The 16,273-nt window shown below is 37.0% G+C and overlaps 1 protein-coding gene across 1 annotated transcript in view; it reads left to right on the top strand.

The window, feature by feature from the left end:
* The window catches only part of Il1rapl2 (interleukin 1 receptor accessory protein like 2), a 1,209,823-nt gene that overhangs the window by 648,255 nt on the left and 545,295 nt on the right, over positions 1-16,273 (top strand). Inside the window, exon 3 of the mRNA XM_051141602.1 lies at positions 10,315-10,588. Within this exon, the coding sequence (XP_050997559.1) occupies positions 10,315-10,588 (274 nt within the window). The remainder of the gene's footprint in view (positions 1-10,314; positions 10,589-16,273) is intronic.

Raw genomic sequence — 16,273 nt, forward strand, 5'->3', positions numbered from 1 at the left:
AGGGCGAGCTAATACCGATACTCTTCAAGCTACTCCAAAAGATAGAAATGGATGGAAAATTACCAAATTCATTCTATGAGGCCATAGTCTCATTGATACCTAAACCTCACAAAGACTCAACAAAGAAAGAGAATTTCAGACCAATTTCTCTTATGAACATAGATGCAAAAATACTAAATAAAATACTTGCAAAACGAATACAGGAGCACATCAAAGATATCATTCATCATGACCAAGTAGGCTTCATTCCAGGCATGCAGGGATGGTTTAATATACGGAAATCCATCAATGTAATCCATCATATAAACAAACTGAAAATAAAAAACCACATGATCATCTCCTTGGATGCAGAGAAAGCATTTGATAAAATTCAACACCCATTCATGTTTAAAAGTTTTAGAGAGATCGGGGATACAAGGCACTTTCCTCAACATAATAAAGGCTATATACAGCAAGCCAATAGCCAAAATCAAAGTAAATGGTGAGATACTCAAGGAAATTCCCTCTCAAATCGGGAACAAGGCAAGGCTGCCCACTCTCTCCATATCTCTTCAATATAGTACTCGAAGTTCTAGCCAGAGCAATAAGACAACAAAAGGAGATCAAGGGTATCCAAATGGGAAAGGAGGAAGTCAAATTATCCCTCTTTGCAGATGATATGATAGTGTACATAAGTGACCCTCAAAACTCCACCAGAGAACTCCTAAAGCTGATAACACCCTTCAGCAAATTGGCTGGATACAAAATTAACTCAAAAAAGTCTGTAGCCTTCCTATACACAAATGACAAGCTTACAGAGGAAGAAATTAGGAAAACCACACCCTTCACATTAGCCACAAGCAATATAAAATATCTAGGAGGTTACCCCTAAACTAAGCAAGTGAAGGACTTGTATGAAAAAAAATTTCAAAACTCTGAAGAAAGAGATTGAAGATGACCTGAGAAGATGGCGTGATCTTCCTTGCCTCATGGATCGGGAGAATTAACATAGTAAAAATGGCCATCCTACCAAAGCAATCTACAGATTCAATGCAATCCCTATCAAAATAACTACACAATTTTTTAAAGACATTGAAAGTTCAATTCTGAACTTCATATGGAAAAACAAAAACCCAGAATAGCTAAAACAATCTTGTACAATAAAGATGCTCCGGAGGAATCTCCATACCTGATCTCAAACTGTACTATAAAGCAATAGTAATTAAAACAGCATGGTACTGGCACAGCAACAGGCTGGTTGATCAGTGGAATCGAATCGAAGACCCAGATATGAATCCACACACATATGGTCACTTGATTTTTGACAAAGAAGCCAAATCCATTCATGGAAAAAGGATAGCATCTTCAACAAATGGTGCTGGTCTAACTGGAGGTCTATGTGTAAAAAAATGAAACTGGACCCATATTTGTCACCTTGCACAAAACTCAAATCCAAGTGGATTAAAGACCTCAACATAAAACCAGAGACACTAACTCACTTAGAAGAAAAAGTGGGAAAGAGCCTGGAACATATTGGCACAGGAGACAACTTCCTGAACAGAACACCAACGGCCCAGGCCTTAATGTCAACCATTAATAAATGGGACCTCATGAGGCTGAGAAGCTTCTGTAAGGCAGGAGACACTGTCAAGAGAACAAAGCGACAGCCTACAGAGTGGGAAAAAATCTTCACCAACCCTACATCTGACAAAGGTCTAATATCCAAAATATATAAAGAACTCAAGAAATTAAACACCACCAAACCGAATAACCCAATTGAGAAATGGGGCTTGGAACTAAACAGAGAATTCTCAACAGAGGAGTATCAAATGGCTGAGAAACACTTAAAGAAATGCTCACACCTCCTTAGTCATCAGGGAAATGCAAATCAAAACAACTCTGAGATTCCATCTTACACCCATCAGAATGGCTAAGATCAAAAATTCAAGCGACACCACATGCTGGCGAGGATGTGGGGAGAGAGGAACACCTCCTTCATTGCTGGTGGGAATGCAAAACTAGTACAGCCACTTTGGAAATCTATCTGGTGCTATCTCAGAAAAATGGGAATAGGGCTTCCTCAAGATCCAGCTATTCCACTCCTTGGAATATACCCAGAAGATGCTCCAGCACACAACAAGAAAATTTGCTCAACCATGTTCATAGCAGCCTTATTCATAATAGCCAGAACATGGAAACAGCCTAAGTGTCCCTCAGTAGAAGAGTGGATAAAGAAACTGTGGTACATATACACTATGGAATACTACTCAGCTATTAAAAACAAGGAATTCCCGAAATTTGTGGATAAATGGATTGAGCTAGAAATGATCATAATGAGTGAGTTAACCCAGAAGCAGAAAGAATCAAATGGTATATACTCACTTATATCTGCATACTAGCCCAAGGGGCATGTCCCACGAAAGCCTTCACTTACCAGGAAACTGGGACAGAGGGGAAGGCATCCTATTGGGACTCTAAATGAGAGACGCCATGGGAGAACAGCAAAATAAAAGGATCCAGAGGGTCCTAGAAATCTACAAGTAGAACAATATGATAGGCAGATTTGGGCCCAGGGGTCCCGCTCAAACTAAGGCACCAGCCAAGGAAAATACAGGAGGTAAACTTTAAACCCCTTCCCAGATCTAGCCAATGGTCAGAATATTCTCCACAGTTGAGTGGAGAGTGTGATACGACTTTCTCACATACTCTGGTGCCTCACATTTGACCATGTCCCCTGGAGGGGGAGACCTAGTGGCACTCAGAGGAAGGACAGCAAGTAGCCAAGAAGAGACTTGATACCCTATGAGAATATATAGGGGGACGTAATCCCCCTCAGGAACAGTCATAGGGGAGGGGAATAATGGGAAAATGGGGGGGGGGAGGAATGGGAGGATACAAGGGATGGGATAAACATTAAGATGTAACAAGAATAAATTAATAAAAAAAAAAAAAAAAAAAAAAAAAAAAAAAAAAAAAAAAAAAAAAAAAAAAAAAAAAAAAAAAAATGGACAACAGAAATGGACAGTTTGCAGAAAAGGACATGCAGACAACTAACAGGCTTAGAATACAATGCTCAATGTCAGAGAAACTAGAATTAAAATCACAGTGTGACAGCACGAAATATGCATTAAGATGACTTGTATAAGAAAGACTTGGTAAAGTAGTTGTCAAGTATGGGGAAAAGTGGACCCTGTACACAGTTAATAATTATGTAAATTAATACAGCAATTAGGAAAAACAATATGGAAGATCTTCAAAAATTAAAAATAAATCTACTTCTAGATATATAACCAAAATATATGTCACTGGTGTATCATTGGGATATTTGTGTAGAAGACAATATTAAATATATACACATTAAATATATACGATATTACATATCAGTGTATCTGTATATCCATATTCTTTGAAACATTATTTACAAAAGCTAAGACACAGAGAGCAAACTGTCAACAGATGAATGAACAAGGAAACAAGAAACCAGGAGGCCATAATTGTGCATGTGTATGCGTGTGTGTGTGTGTGTCACAGAATGTTGTCCAGCTTTATAAAATATTTTTTTCATTTGAAACAGCATAGGAAAATATAGAAAATATTACGCTAAGTGAAATAAGCAAAGCACAGAAAAGCAGCTGTGGCTTGATATCACATGTGGAATGAAAAAAAGAATCACCGTGTGACAGAGTCTAGAATAATAAGTACAAATGACAGAGAAGACAAGAAATGTTGGTTGAAAAGCAACAGATAAACAGGAGATTAAGTCTAATAGATCTATTTACTTAATTACTATAGATAATAATATGTAGATGAACATTTTAAACCTTTTTATTGATTCTTTGTGAGTTTTACATCATACACCCCAGGTCTGCTCATCTCTCTCTCTGTGCCCTTATATCTGCCCTTTGCCCCTGCAACTCCCAAAAACAAAAAGCACACAAACAAACCAACAACAACAGCAACAAAATACCAAAGCACAGAAATTATCTCATGTGGAAGCTGTAATATGTCATAGTGTGTCCGACAGTATATATTGCTGCCCATCTTCACTTGCAAGTATTCATCGCAATGAGGCATTTGTATGGTTCAAGATCTCTGGCACCTGTGACACCATCAATGTTGGATCCTCATCAGGACTCCTCTTGGTTATCCTGTTGCTGCCCTGTATCATGGAGCTCCTGCATCTTTGAGACAGGAGGACTGGCTCTTTCACATATCCCAACAATTGGCAGATGATATAGATTTTCATGTGTGCCATCTCGAGCCCTGGATCTGGGTTTGGGAAGTAGCAGAGCTGGTCAGCCCTCCAGCTCTCCCTTATCTGCACCACCAGGCCAAGCTTTCCATAGCTGGACATTTTTTTAAGAGTAGATCTTAAATGTTCTCACAAAAATGAGAAATGCCTTAGTTGAAGAGTATAGTAATCAGCTTAATCAATTCACAGTAGGCACAGATATCAAAACATCAAGTTTTACAGTATAGATTCATAAATTTATTCTCAATTAAAATAAAGCCAATAAGAGAAGAATATTATAATAAGGAAATATGATGTCTTATATATACAGTATATATATATATGGGAATAAAAAATAGATATTTGAATTACGTCAGAAATGGCAATGCTTAATATAGCATGAGAGTAATAATTAGGGGGAAGGTCAGTGGAGAGAAAAAGATAAGATTCATGGATGACACCCAACATTTTTGGCTTAGATAATCATGAACGATTATGGGAGGCAGGACTGAACTGGCATAGGAAAGTAGCTACTGCCAAGTAGTCAGGATTTAAGTGGGCAGAAGCAAGCCTGACAGAGGGGCGGTGAGCCTCTCATGGACGTATTTAGTGGCCGTTCTCAGCACTAACATCACTGAGTCTGAGAAGAGCTTCTGCCTACTGACCATTTCCCAGGAGCGTCTCAGGCCTCAGGGAATTAGGAGTAGAGGAGTTGGATGTAATGACACAGTGTGACTTTACTTCCAGAATACCACCGAGTCTTCTCCACCACATAAAAATCAAGCCGACAATCCTGACAAAGCATCACACAAGTCTTGTAATGACAGGAAAATTAAAATGGTTGCCAGCCCATTATTAAGCATAATAACTAGGTTGAAACAAGATGAAGGACTTTATGTCAGCGGAACTCTCCCCATTGATGAACAGTAGTGGGTAAAAGCGTGAAAGTGGAACATATAATCCAATTCATAAAAAAGTAAAGATACTTTCAAAACCACAAAGCAGCAAACATTCATTGCATTTATAGAGCTGCAACAGGAAATCTTGTCTATTGGTAGATATTGAAGCACAGATGAAGTTTAAATGTCAATATTTCTTTTTCCCAGACAGAAATGTATTTTAAAAGAAATGATGAATAGACCTATCCACAAGTCTAGGCTAGAGGCAAATAGGCACAGATCTAGCAATAAATGCACAAGTCAATCACTTCGTGGAACATTTGACTTGCTTGTTGTGGAGAAATGACCACATGAAACAGAGTCCACTGTGATGGATATAAATATAAATACATTTGGCCTTAAGGGGACAGAGTGGCCTAAGATAGAAATAGAATACACTTAATTCTGACATTGAGATCATGGTTCATAATATTTTTTCCAATAAGTATATCATTAGTGCAGGTGTTAAGATAAGCCCAAACCTTTGACTTGATTATAATGGTAAAAATTGGGTAATCATCTCTCGATATTTAATTTGACATACACTGATAAAGGTTAGATATATTTACACAAAGCTTTGACCTCATCTTAGGAAGAAGCATGATATACATAGATTCTTAATAGTTCATTACCTTTTAAGCATAGTGTGTGATAAGTAATTGGCATATAGTACTCAATTGGCATATAGTACTCAATTGGCATATAGTACTCAATGGCTATTATTCTGACAGGTTTGTGCAGGAAAAGGCTATGACTCAGCTTGGAAGGTCTACTGGACAGGTGTGGATTCTGGGGCACACATAAGACAAAGTGGATGCCGCCAAGCAGAATCAAATCTTCTACTGGATTGTGAGCTGGAAAGAGGAAGAGTATGAGAGGAAGATTATGAAACACACAGATATTAAGAGCCAAAACTCTGGAGTTTACTTTATCCCAATGGGGGGTGGTTGAGATGCTGTCTCCTATCATTGCACCTCCAGTGACCTTGAGCAAGTCACTTAAATTCTCTCAGCCTTTGTTTTCTTTTTAGTAAAATCGGAATATCGAGACCTTTTCTCACTGAGTGGACATGAGAATGAAATGAGAGGGGAAAAAAACCTGTAAAACACCTAAGCATCTAGTGTAGTGCTTCCCTGTTCTAAAGTGAAGGGCTCAGTGGATTTCTCTTGCTCCTGCTAGTGTTTCCAGCTGCTACTCACCTGGTCTGTGTGCACTCTCCCCACTCCCTTTTGCGAAAGATCTCTGCTGCATTCCAATGTTTGGCTACCTCTGTTGTCACAGCAGGGCATCCCCATAGTTGTGCTGTGGTTCTTCCCCAACAACCAGCGCCTAGTGCTTGACTTCTAACAAAAAATGTAGTTTTAGAAAGTAGGCAGGGAAAACTTAAGTGCTACACAAAGACTTGGGCAGCTCTCCCTCTAGTGGTAATTTCTTGAATTGCCCCTAATTACTACCCTATTAATTCAAGGGAAAGAGCTGGTAGTAAAAATAAATGGGATAGAGTTGACACAGTTTACAAAAAAGTGCCTGCTGAAAAATGAATATATTAAATATACACAATAAGTTATTATAAGGTTAGAGGCTATAAATTGCAACAAAACTAGTCATCAAAGTGTCTGAAATTTGCACAGTTTCTCTTGGACCAATGAACTGTTTTACTTAATGGGGATTTTGAGGCAATTCTGAATTTGAGGTAAAAATACAGAATTAGCAATTATACGTGCAGCGTTATATACATTTTCCCCACTATACCTGTGAAAATTGTAGTGTACATGGCCATTGGAGTCTAATTTAACTACATTCAGTGTTGTTTTTTAAAATGTATTGATAGTTGTTACTGTTGGCATCACATCCTCTTATAAGGAGTCCTAACTTCTCACAGGGCTTTGTTTTTAAGGCAGTGGGAAACTTCATTACAAGGAGGTTAAACTGCCTTGCTGGTTTCACCTTGTGTACTTTGCTAGAGATATCACTAGTTTTCACCCCTAGGAATCTCTTTGTGGCACTGTCCGTGTATACAGTTCGCAGACCTTTCATTTTGAATCTTCACATCAAGCTCCACAGTCACACACCTGTTTACATGTTTTTGCAGATTGGAATAAAAATGATTAAAATTGAGCCCTTAACCATTTAGTGGCCTCTTCTTTGCTGCTCTGTACTTGTTTTGGAAAGCTTCACTATTAAAGCATTTTCTGCCCAGAAGACTGAATCAAGAGTAATAATCTGTGAGTCTTCAAGAGACTCGAATCAAGGTGGTAGGGATGAGACTTTAAGGAGACACTCTTTTATATATTCAATGTGTTTTTCTATAATAAACTTTACCAAGTGCAGAATCTCACCATTTGGGGGGGAAACCGTGTTTCCCTGCCTGTGGTGCCTCTGTTCACACTTGTAATGAATCAGAGAGAACCAGTTATAGAATCACGTCTGAGAGAATCCAGTCTAAATGGAAAACACTTTTTGCTGAAGCCCTGTGGGGGGCCTGCTTACAGAGCTACCACTGGAATTCTGAATAAGACAGGTCTGGATGGCTCTGTGGGCTGGATGCTGGCTTGATAAGGTCAAGCTCACAGGCTAGCCTCCTCTGTGGACTCCTCAGTTCCACCATGTAAACTACTTGGCTACAGCCTGTGCCTTTGCCAGATGTATCACCCACAAATCTCTCCAGCTTTTTCCCAAATGTGTATGGCTGTTGAACATACACATGACTCTGGAGGTACGCTGTGTTATAACCATCTCTTTGTGGCTTCAATGGAACATACACTTGTGATTCCTGGTGGCACTTGAGAATTCAGTCATGTGTGATGGTTCATGTGGTCCACTGACATCTCTCTGTGCTTCTTACTTAATCTTAAGATTTCAGTCCCTTAATACAGGCATTACCACTGACTTTATAGGTCTTGAACTTCACTCTGTACTTTTTAGTTGCTATCAGTAGTTCCAAATCTAAAAATAAATGTACTATATCTTATGACACCCATTCTTTTCCTGCAGGTGAACAGCTAAGAATAGAAATCCAATAAAAACAAATCAAACCACCTTGTTAAAATCCAGTAGTGGTCTAATGATCTTTAGATATAAAGCTACAATACCTAGTGTGTTTGGGGAGAAAAATATTTTGTATCAGGTGGGTCTTCATAATTCCTTGCTTCGTACCCTTTTTCTATCTTATGGGGAAAATACTTTAGGCCTATTGAAATAGGTCATGGTGTAGTCATGTATTGTGAATATTAAAAATGAAAAATAAATAAATAAAAGAATGATATTTAGAAATTGTGTTTCCCTGTAGCTGCTGCATTTCTTTTGGCTGTTGACTACCTTATTTATAAATACTCCTTCCCTGATGTCTAGAACAAGGGAAGAAGAAGCAAATACATCTATTAAACCAAATGCATGCGGTTCAGGTGGTATTCAAAAGGAAATGAATTCTCAGTATGCTTTCAAGGTCTGTGTGATAAAGGTAATTGTAATGGCAGTTAAATGTCACAAACTGCTGTTGGGCATGACTGTTGTGACTCAGGGACAAACATTTTTATTATCTTCAATATCAACCAGGTCCCATAAGTTTATAGGCAAAACTAGCCTGCTAAGATTGGGAAATGTAGCTTGAGTCTGCAATGATCTAGATTATGTAACGGAAAGGCTAGAGGAGTAACCTGAAGGAGTTTAGAAAGAAAATTAACACCCCCCCCCACATAAACTTTTTCTATTTTTTTCTTTTTTATCAAGACAAGAATTACACAGTTAGAGGTGTTGCCAAGACAACTTTGTTAATATAAGCCAATTGCTGTTCTGTGAGCTTGTCATGAGGCTACATGAACCAGGGTAGTCAAAATGATATTAGAAAGAAATAGAAACCAGGATTAGGTTGTAAGCTAGTAGCAGAGCACTTCCACAACCTACACAAGACCATGAGTTAGCTCTACAAAACCATACAATTACGAACACGATACCGTGGAGTGGTAGGTTATGCAGCAGGCTAATGAAGCGCAGTATAAAATCGCCCCAGAAAAGTATGCCTATGTGAATAGGCACGTTATTTTGCTAGCAATCTAAAGCCTATTAGGGCACCTTTCCCTTGAGTGCCCTTGAACCCTAGTTCAATAACCCTTCATATAGAGAGAGCCAATCTTTGAAGTATGATAGTTGTTAACATTTGGGCATTGCATTTGGCTCTAAGCTTCCTGTCAACTGAGGTTAAAAGATTAAACACACTGGGTTACAGAGTTCTCACCATCTGAAAAAGGAAAGAGACCAGCTTACAGAATTATAAGCAAAAAAAATCATTTTAAAATGGAAGAATTTACACATTTTGATGATATAATTTATAAAGGATAATCGGGTAATATAAATGGATGCAGCATAATTTGATGGGAGTTTTGAAAATAATAGGCATTCAGAAGTATAACACCTATGTTAGTTGTATTGAGTAGCATACTAAATTAGCTTCTGCACCTATTTCTAATCCTTCTAGCAATGAGATTTTACTGTATCTGTATTTTTTTCATACTAGATTTATCCACCCCATATTATTTTATTAAAACTGACATTAATATAGTACATACCCACAAGCATATACCACATATGCAGCAAGAGAGGCCTAAGGGTATAAAGATAAAGCAACCAATGTTTAAATATTTGCTATTAATAGGTCATACACACACACACACACACACACACACACACACACACACACATATATATTCTTATTGAACATTGAAATTGAACAATCATTCAGAATAACCTGAATCTAACAATTCAGTGTCACAACAGCAGTCCAGGTTCATATAATCTCACAGAGGAAAGATTTTCGGGATTAACAGGAGCCACTCTATTGACTGCCTAGTGCCAGGACAGTCATGTGTGGAGTGCCAGAGAGCCTTGTGGGGAGCTTATTGAACAGATTTTTTTTTTAAACTAAGAGTTGCTACAAAGGATTAAGAAAAAAGTTCTTAAGTAAACAGAGCTGTAGCACCATCTCTGCTTGCTAAAGTCAAAGAAGATGCCAAAGTGTCTCATAAAACCCTCAGGAGGATTGAATCAAGCCATCTCTATAAAGTTTGGACTCCTAGAAAGTTATCTATAGATGATGGCAGTGATTATTTCTCTTGCTGTTACTATGAATGATGTTCTCTGCATCTCATGTCTTACTTTTGTTTCTTTCAGTGGATGGCTGCATTGACTGGTCTGTGGATCTCAAGACTTACATGGCTCTGGCAGGTGAACCTGTCAGAGTGAAATGTGCCCTTTTCTACAGTTATATTCGCACCAACTATAGCATGGCCCAGAGTACTGGGCTCCGGCTAATGTGGTACAAAAACAAAGGTGACTTGGAAGAGCCTATCATCTTCTCAGAGGTCAGAATGAGCAAAGAGGAAGACTCAATATGGTTTCACTCAGCTGAGGCACAAGACAGTGGATTCTACACTTGTGTTTTAAGGTAAATATCATAGGATGACATTGCTCAGCCACATGCCCTGCAGCCTTTGGTTTAGGAATGTTGTGCTGCCATGTTGGATTGTGTGACTCAGAGTATGGAGCAGCAGCTGTGGAGCTTCAGTCAACCGAGTCTCGGTGATCTATTAGAACCTCATACCACATTCTTATCAGAGTGTCACAATGGAGGACTCTTCCTTGTTGTATTTCTTTAATTTAGAACATTGTGTGATTACTTTCCTAACTCCACCTCTGTTCCAGGGTCTTATAGTAACAATTATTTCACCGCAGAGCCAGTTGACTCAATGATCTTGGCACCTGGCCATGAAAATGACCTCACATATCATTTAGGCCAAGGTCTGGCCGCTCTTATTAATGAAAAGTTGCTTAAAATGCTGCCGAGAGACCTCATAGCAAATGTACTATTGTACAACCCATACACTTTGCAAAATGAACTTAAATCTACACTGTCTAAATGTTCAGAATAAAACTCAATAAACACTTGATTATTCTGAAGCTCTGAGTCCTATATTTTAAATATTTAACAGATCTAATTCTTGCCAGAAATTTACAATAAGAAGCAAATTATTTTATTTTACCTCAAGGACTCTACAATATGATCTCCCTTCGCAGCCCAGCATTACAACCTAGGAGCTAGCATCTCAGATAGAGATGGCATTAGGTATTAAAGTACATAGCTGAAATGACCTTTAACTCACCTTTCAATTCTGCCATTTTCACTGGGGACCTGCACTCTACTATTTGATTTTTAACTTCTTGGAAATACAGACCCTTTCTATTTTTGTCTCTGGTGTGAAGCTATGTCACTTCTTCATCAAAACCACTTGGAACTCCCTGGTGAGTCCTCATTGTTCTAAAGGCCAAGAGAACAAGGGAGTGTATAAATAGAGAAAGCTCTTGAAGCCTTAGAATCACCTTGGTGCACATGTGCAGGAGAGTTCTGAGAGGAACAAATGAAGAGTTTAGTTTCTTTCAAAAGTAAGAAGATCCCCATGGCCATGGCAGAGGCAGTGATCATTCTTACTACATCCTTAGTGATGCACAATATATTCTACTTGTGCAGTTCTTGGAAAAACTGAGAAATAGGTTTTCCAGGATGTCACTACTCTTGACCTGCTTGCCCCTTATTAATACTTACCACCACTAAAGCCTGCCAATCAATGGTACTCTGTTTCCTTTAATCTACTTGGGTTTTGTTTCTGTTTGTATTTATAAATTCACAGTTTCTCTATAAAACATTATCCCACTGTACAAATGTTCTCAACTGAGTTAATGAATTGGCTATTGATTACTGCCTCTACTATACACATGTCCTCCATCTTCCTATCCTTCCATGCTCCCCCTTTAGACCCTGACTCTTAGCAAAGTTAACAGCTAATTGTATGCATCATATATTTCCTAGGTCTTAATCACATAAGTATATTTATGCAGAGATATTCTTGTTACTTTTGTCAAAATAAATTTTTCTATATTACTATTTCTCTGAGTTTCCTTTTGTTTATTAAAACAGTAGAAAGCTCACTCTTTTTGTAGGTATGTAATATTCAGTGCTGCATAATAGTCTATTATGCCACAATTTAATCAGTTCCTTATTGAAGAGAATATGCTTTCTTTGTAGACATTTATCTTAACAAGAGGGGCTATAGTTAAAATCTATTTGTTTCAAATTAAATGTCCAGATAAATTGTAGATTAAAAGAATGATTGCAAAGGCAGTATAATATATATATATATATATATATGCACACGCTTATTTTTGTGATATATTTTTTATAATTAATGACCCAGTGAAATAATATAATAATGGCACATTTGTATAAACTAAAGATCATACTTCATATTTCCTCAATTTTTCCATACAGCTCTTTTTTTCTGTTTAAGGATATCATTCAGAGTTAGATTCTACTTAGTTGCTCTATCTATCTATCTATCTATCTATCTATCTATCTATCTCCAGGGTCTCACTATGTAGCTCCGGCTATCCTGGAACCCACTATGTAGACCAGGTTGGCTTTGACTTCACAGAGATCTACTAGCCTCTGCCACCCAAGTGCTGGGATTAAAGGCATGTGCCACCATGACTGACTTGCTTGGCATGTCTTTTAAAGCTTTTATGGCTGTGGCAGTTCCTCAGAGTTATCTTGTCTTTAGATAAATTTGAAAACTTAAACTGTTTAGATATGTAGAATGTCCCTCAGTTGAGATCTAGCTAGTAGTTTCTCATAGTAAGACTGGGATAGTATATTTTGGAAAGGAAATCCACAGATATAAAATGCCAGCCTCACCATAGTATAGCAAAGTTGCAAATGATCAATATGATATGACTATTGATGTTGACTTTGGTCACCTGATTTGAAGTAGCAGTTGTCTTTCTTTACTCTAAAATAACTCCCTCTTCCTTTCTTAAGTTTCCTGGAACTAGCTATGTATATGAGGCTGACTTTGAACCTATAACATTTTCAGCCTCCTCACTGCTGGTATTATAGGCTTGTGCTATCACACCAGGCTTCTTAGTTTAGTCTTTGGAGGACAGTTATTATTCACAGTCCTTCCTTAGAAGTGGAAAATGATATTCCACCTCCTTCATAACAGAATAGTTACATAACTTATAATTTTTTCCTATAGGAGACTTGTCTCTCTTCTTCCATTTATCTTTCTAGTGGATATTTTTTCAGACAGTGCAATTCTACTCTTTCCACCTCACCCCCCATTGAAATTCTCTACATTTGGAGATTGGGAGCTCTTTCACTTGGCACCTGTGTTCTTTTGATGTAAGGCCATTGATGCTTGGTAGTTTTGTTTTCTTTCATTTTCTTTTTTCCTTTTTTTGATAATCCATCATAAAATTTTATTTTTGATTATTTGTACAGAGTTTTTTCATTTTTAAGTTGTTTCTTTTTTAACAAATACATTTATATTATTACACATAAATAAAACAAACTACATATAGCAGGAAGGACCATGAAACAATCAGGAATTATATAAATGTTACATTCATAGTGATTTGGCTATTTGTATTTGGCAATCTTGAAGAAAACATCTTTCCTATCTTGGTGAGTCTAAAATTCTGAATGAAAATCAATTTCTATCATATCTCATTTCTATTAACCTAAAACATCTATCTACATCTAAAAACATCTTAACCCCTAGCCAACTAAGCTTAATTGTAAGAATAAACTATCTGGTCTTCAACCCCATCAGAGACTTGAGAAGCAGTAAAACATAATTAACTAAGTGAACCAGATGTACAGGTTAGCAGCTTCCAAAATGAAAAAGTGACTGAGCCAGTTTACTGCCTGAACAGTCACCCAAAACTCTCTTATAACATTAGAGCATCATCTTCATCCTCCTGGCCCAGGGTATCTAACAGACATATTTGTGAGGTAGGAATTACTGACGACTTGCTTACCCTGTCTTGGCAGAGTTTGGCTGTTGACTCTGCCTGCATCCAAGCTTGTCCATTTTTAGGCAGAATTCTGTCTATGGTAGAAATGAGGACATTTTTCCCAGTGGCTTGTCTGCCACATTTGAAGCCAACTCCATAAGGAGGTTCTTTGATGCTCATCATCTTCTTTGAGGTAGGCTGGGTGTTGCCAGGAGTTAACCTGTCTCATTGTCAGTGAATCTTTAAAATAGTAAAAACATCTTTAAATGCCATATTCTGTAGGTCTCTGAGGCTTTCAATAGTTTTGTGTTCAGTGATTGTTTCCTCATCTTATTGAAAGATGATCCAGACTTATCTTGTATGCACACTGCCTTAGAATGAAAATCACCCATTTTCTTAAGAGGCCAAGTTCTTTGTAATAGAGACAAGATTAAACTAGAGGAAAGAACCCAGCATTTGTAGGCCAGGTATAATCAGTACTAGGTTGTTGCTGCTTCTGTCTTTTCACCTCACAACATATTTCCTTTTAAACAAAGGTGTGTACTTTTGCTTTTTTGCCATGTTTGAGATTAAAGCCATGGTCTTCTATGTTCTAGGCAAGTCCTTTACCACTGAGCTACATCCTTTGCCTAAGCACCATGCTATTTCATGCACAGTTCTCTAGATACTGCAGCAATACTCCAGAGCTCCTCGAGTTTCTCAGTATCCCTGTATCTTTTCCAAGTGGTCCTCTCTTTCTTTTTCACATCAGATTGTTCAATCTCAGAGTAGACATAAGTAGAAACAAAGAAAGGAATAGTAGAGGACTGAAGCATATTTTGGCAAGCAGTGCTAATTTAAAAATTGTTTCCCACTTTCTCATCTTTTCAATTATGGTTTTTTAATGCTGTAAAAAAATGACGAAATCGATCTTATTTGACAAAATCTACCATCTCACACTCATCAATTGTGCATAAGAGGTAACTTAATTTGTAGATGAAGCTGCAATCCCATAATTCTAGAGCGAATTTATGCATATTGAAAAGAATGTGTGAATATAAATGAAAATTTGTAGAAATCTTCAAATTTTAGGATATCCATAGCCAAATGTAGATAATCAGTTGGAGGTAGAAGCACACTATGATCACTACTGTGCAATAAGTACACAGACTAAGAAAGGAACCCCTTTCTTAAATGGGACTATAACTCACACTCTGTTCTTTAATAGTCAAAGTAATAAATTAGAGTGTTAAAACCTTAATGTATCACAAACACTTTTAAGATAATCCTTCAGTGTGTTTATTCAATCAGGATGTATGATGTTTGTTTTGATTATCCAAATGTGATTTATCAAATCCTATTTGAGTAGAACTATTTTAAATAAATTATGTAATATGTTGTTAATTCTTGAATATCTGTAATTAGTACAGGGCAATTAAGTATATTGTCTTTTTGGTTTCTGAGTATGTTTTAAATGTTACACAATATACAAGAAGAAATAAATGTAAGTATACAGTAAACTTGCCATTTTTGCTCTTAAATTATACTTATATACAAAATGCTATGTAGTGTATGAGTACATATTTATATTTCAGTCATAAATATTTATCAAATATATATCATAGTATTCACTTTATGCAATATAGCAAGAAAAGCTATGTCTTTATAACAGTGATTGTCCTAGTCTATCTCAGATACTAAGAAGCAGTTTTTTATCACCTTCTACCCTCATACTTTCCTCTCTACCATCGTTACCAAGAGATTTTCAAGGACACAGAACATTTCTCATAATTCAATTCCAACATAACTATTGATCCTTGAAAAGTTAAGTGTCAACAAGTCGGTTGCCTGGGTAGCAATTTCCAGGCGAGTAGATAGTTTCTTGTTGGAAAAATGAAAGCCTGAATCTTATAGAATTAATTGACCCCAGAAAAGTTCAAGATTGTACAGCAGGGTCTTGAGACAGTAGCAATATCTTATTTGGTCTGTGTGAGATGAAATGAAATGCAATTAGCTATTTTTGACCTCTTTTCTTTTACAAATAACAGACCTTTTTTCATTATTTTTTATACTAATTATGTATAAATGATTATGTATCTGACTGACAAAATTATTTTTCAACATTCAAAATTTAATAATATCTTTGTTTTTAAAATTACATATAACTCAAAATAGCAAATACATGGCAATTATACTTTGTTTCCCACCATTAGCAGCAAACTAGATATGCTGCAGCTTAAAAAAATTACCAGACTATTATACATTAACCACTCTATTGTATAATGCTAATGAAATTCAGCTCTAA

This window comes from Acomys russatus, chromosome X, assembly GCF_903995435.1.
Source record: "Acomys russatus chromosome X, mAcoRus1.1, whole genome shotgun sequence".
NCBI classification, from domain to species: Eukaryota; Metazoa; Chordata; class Mammalia; order Rodentia; family Muridae; genus Acomys; species Acomys russatus.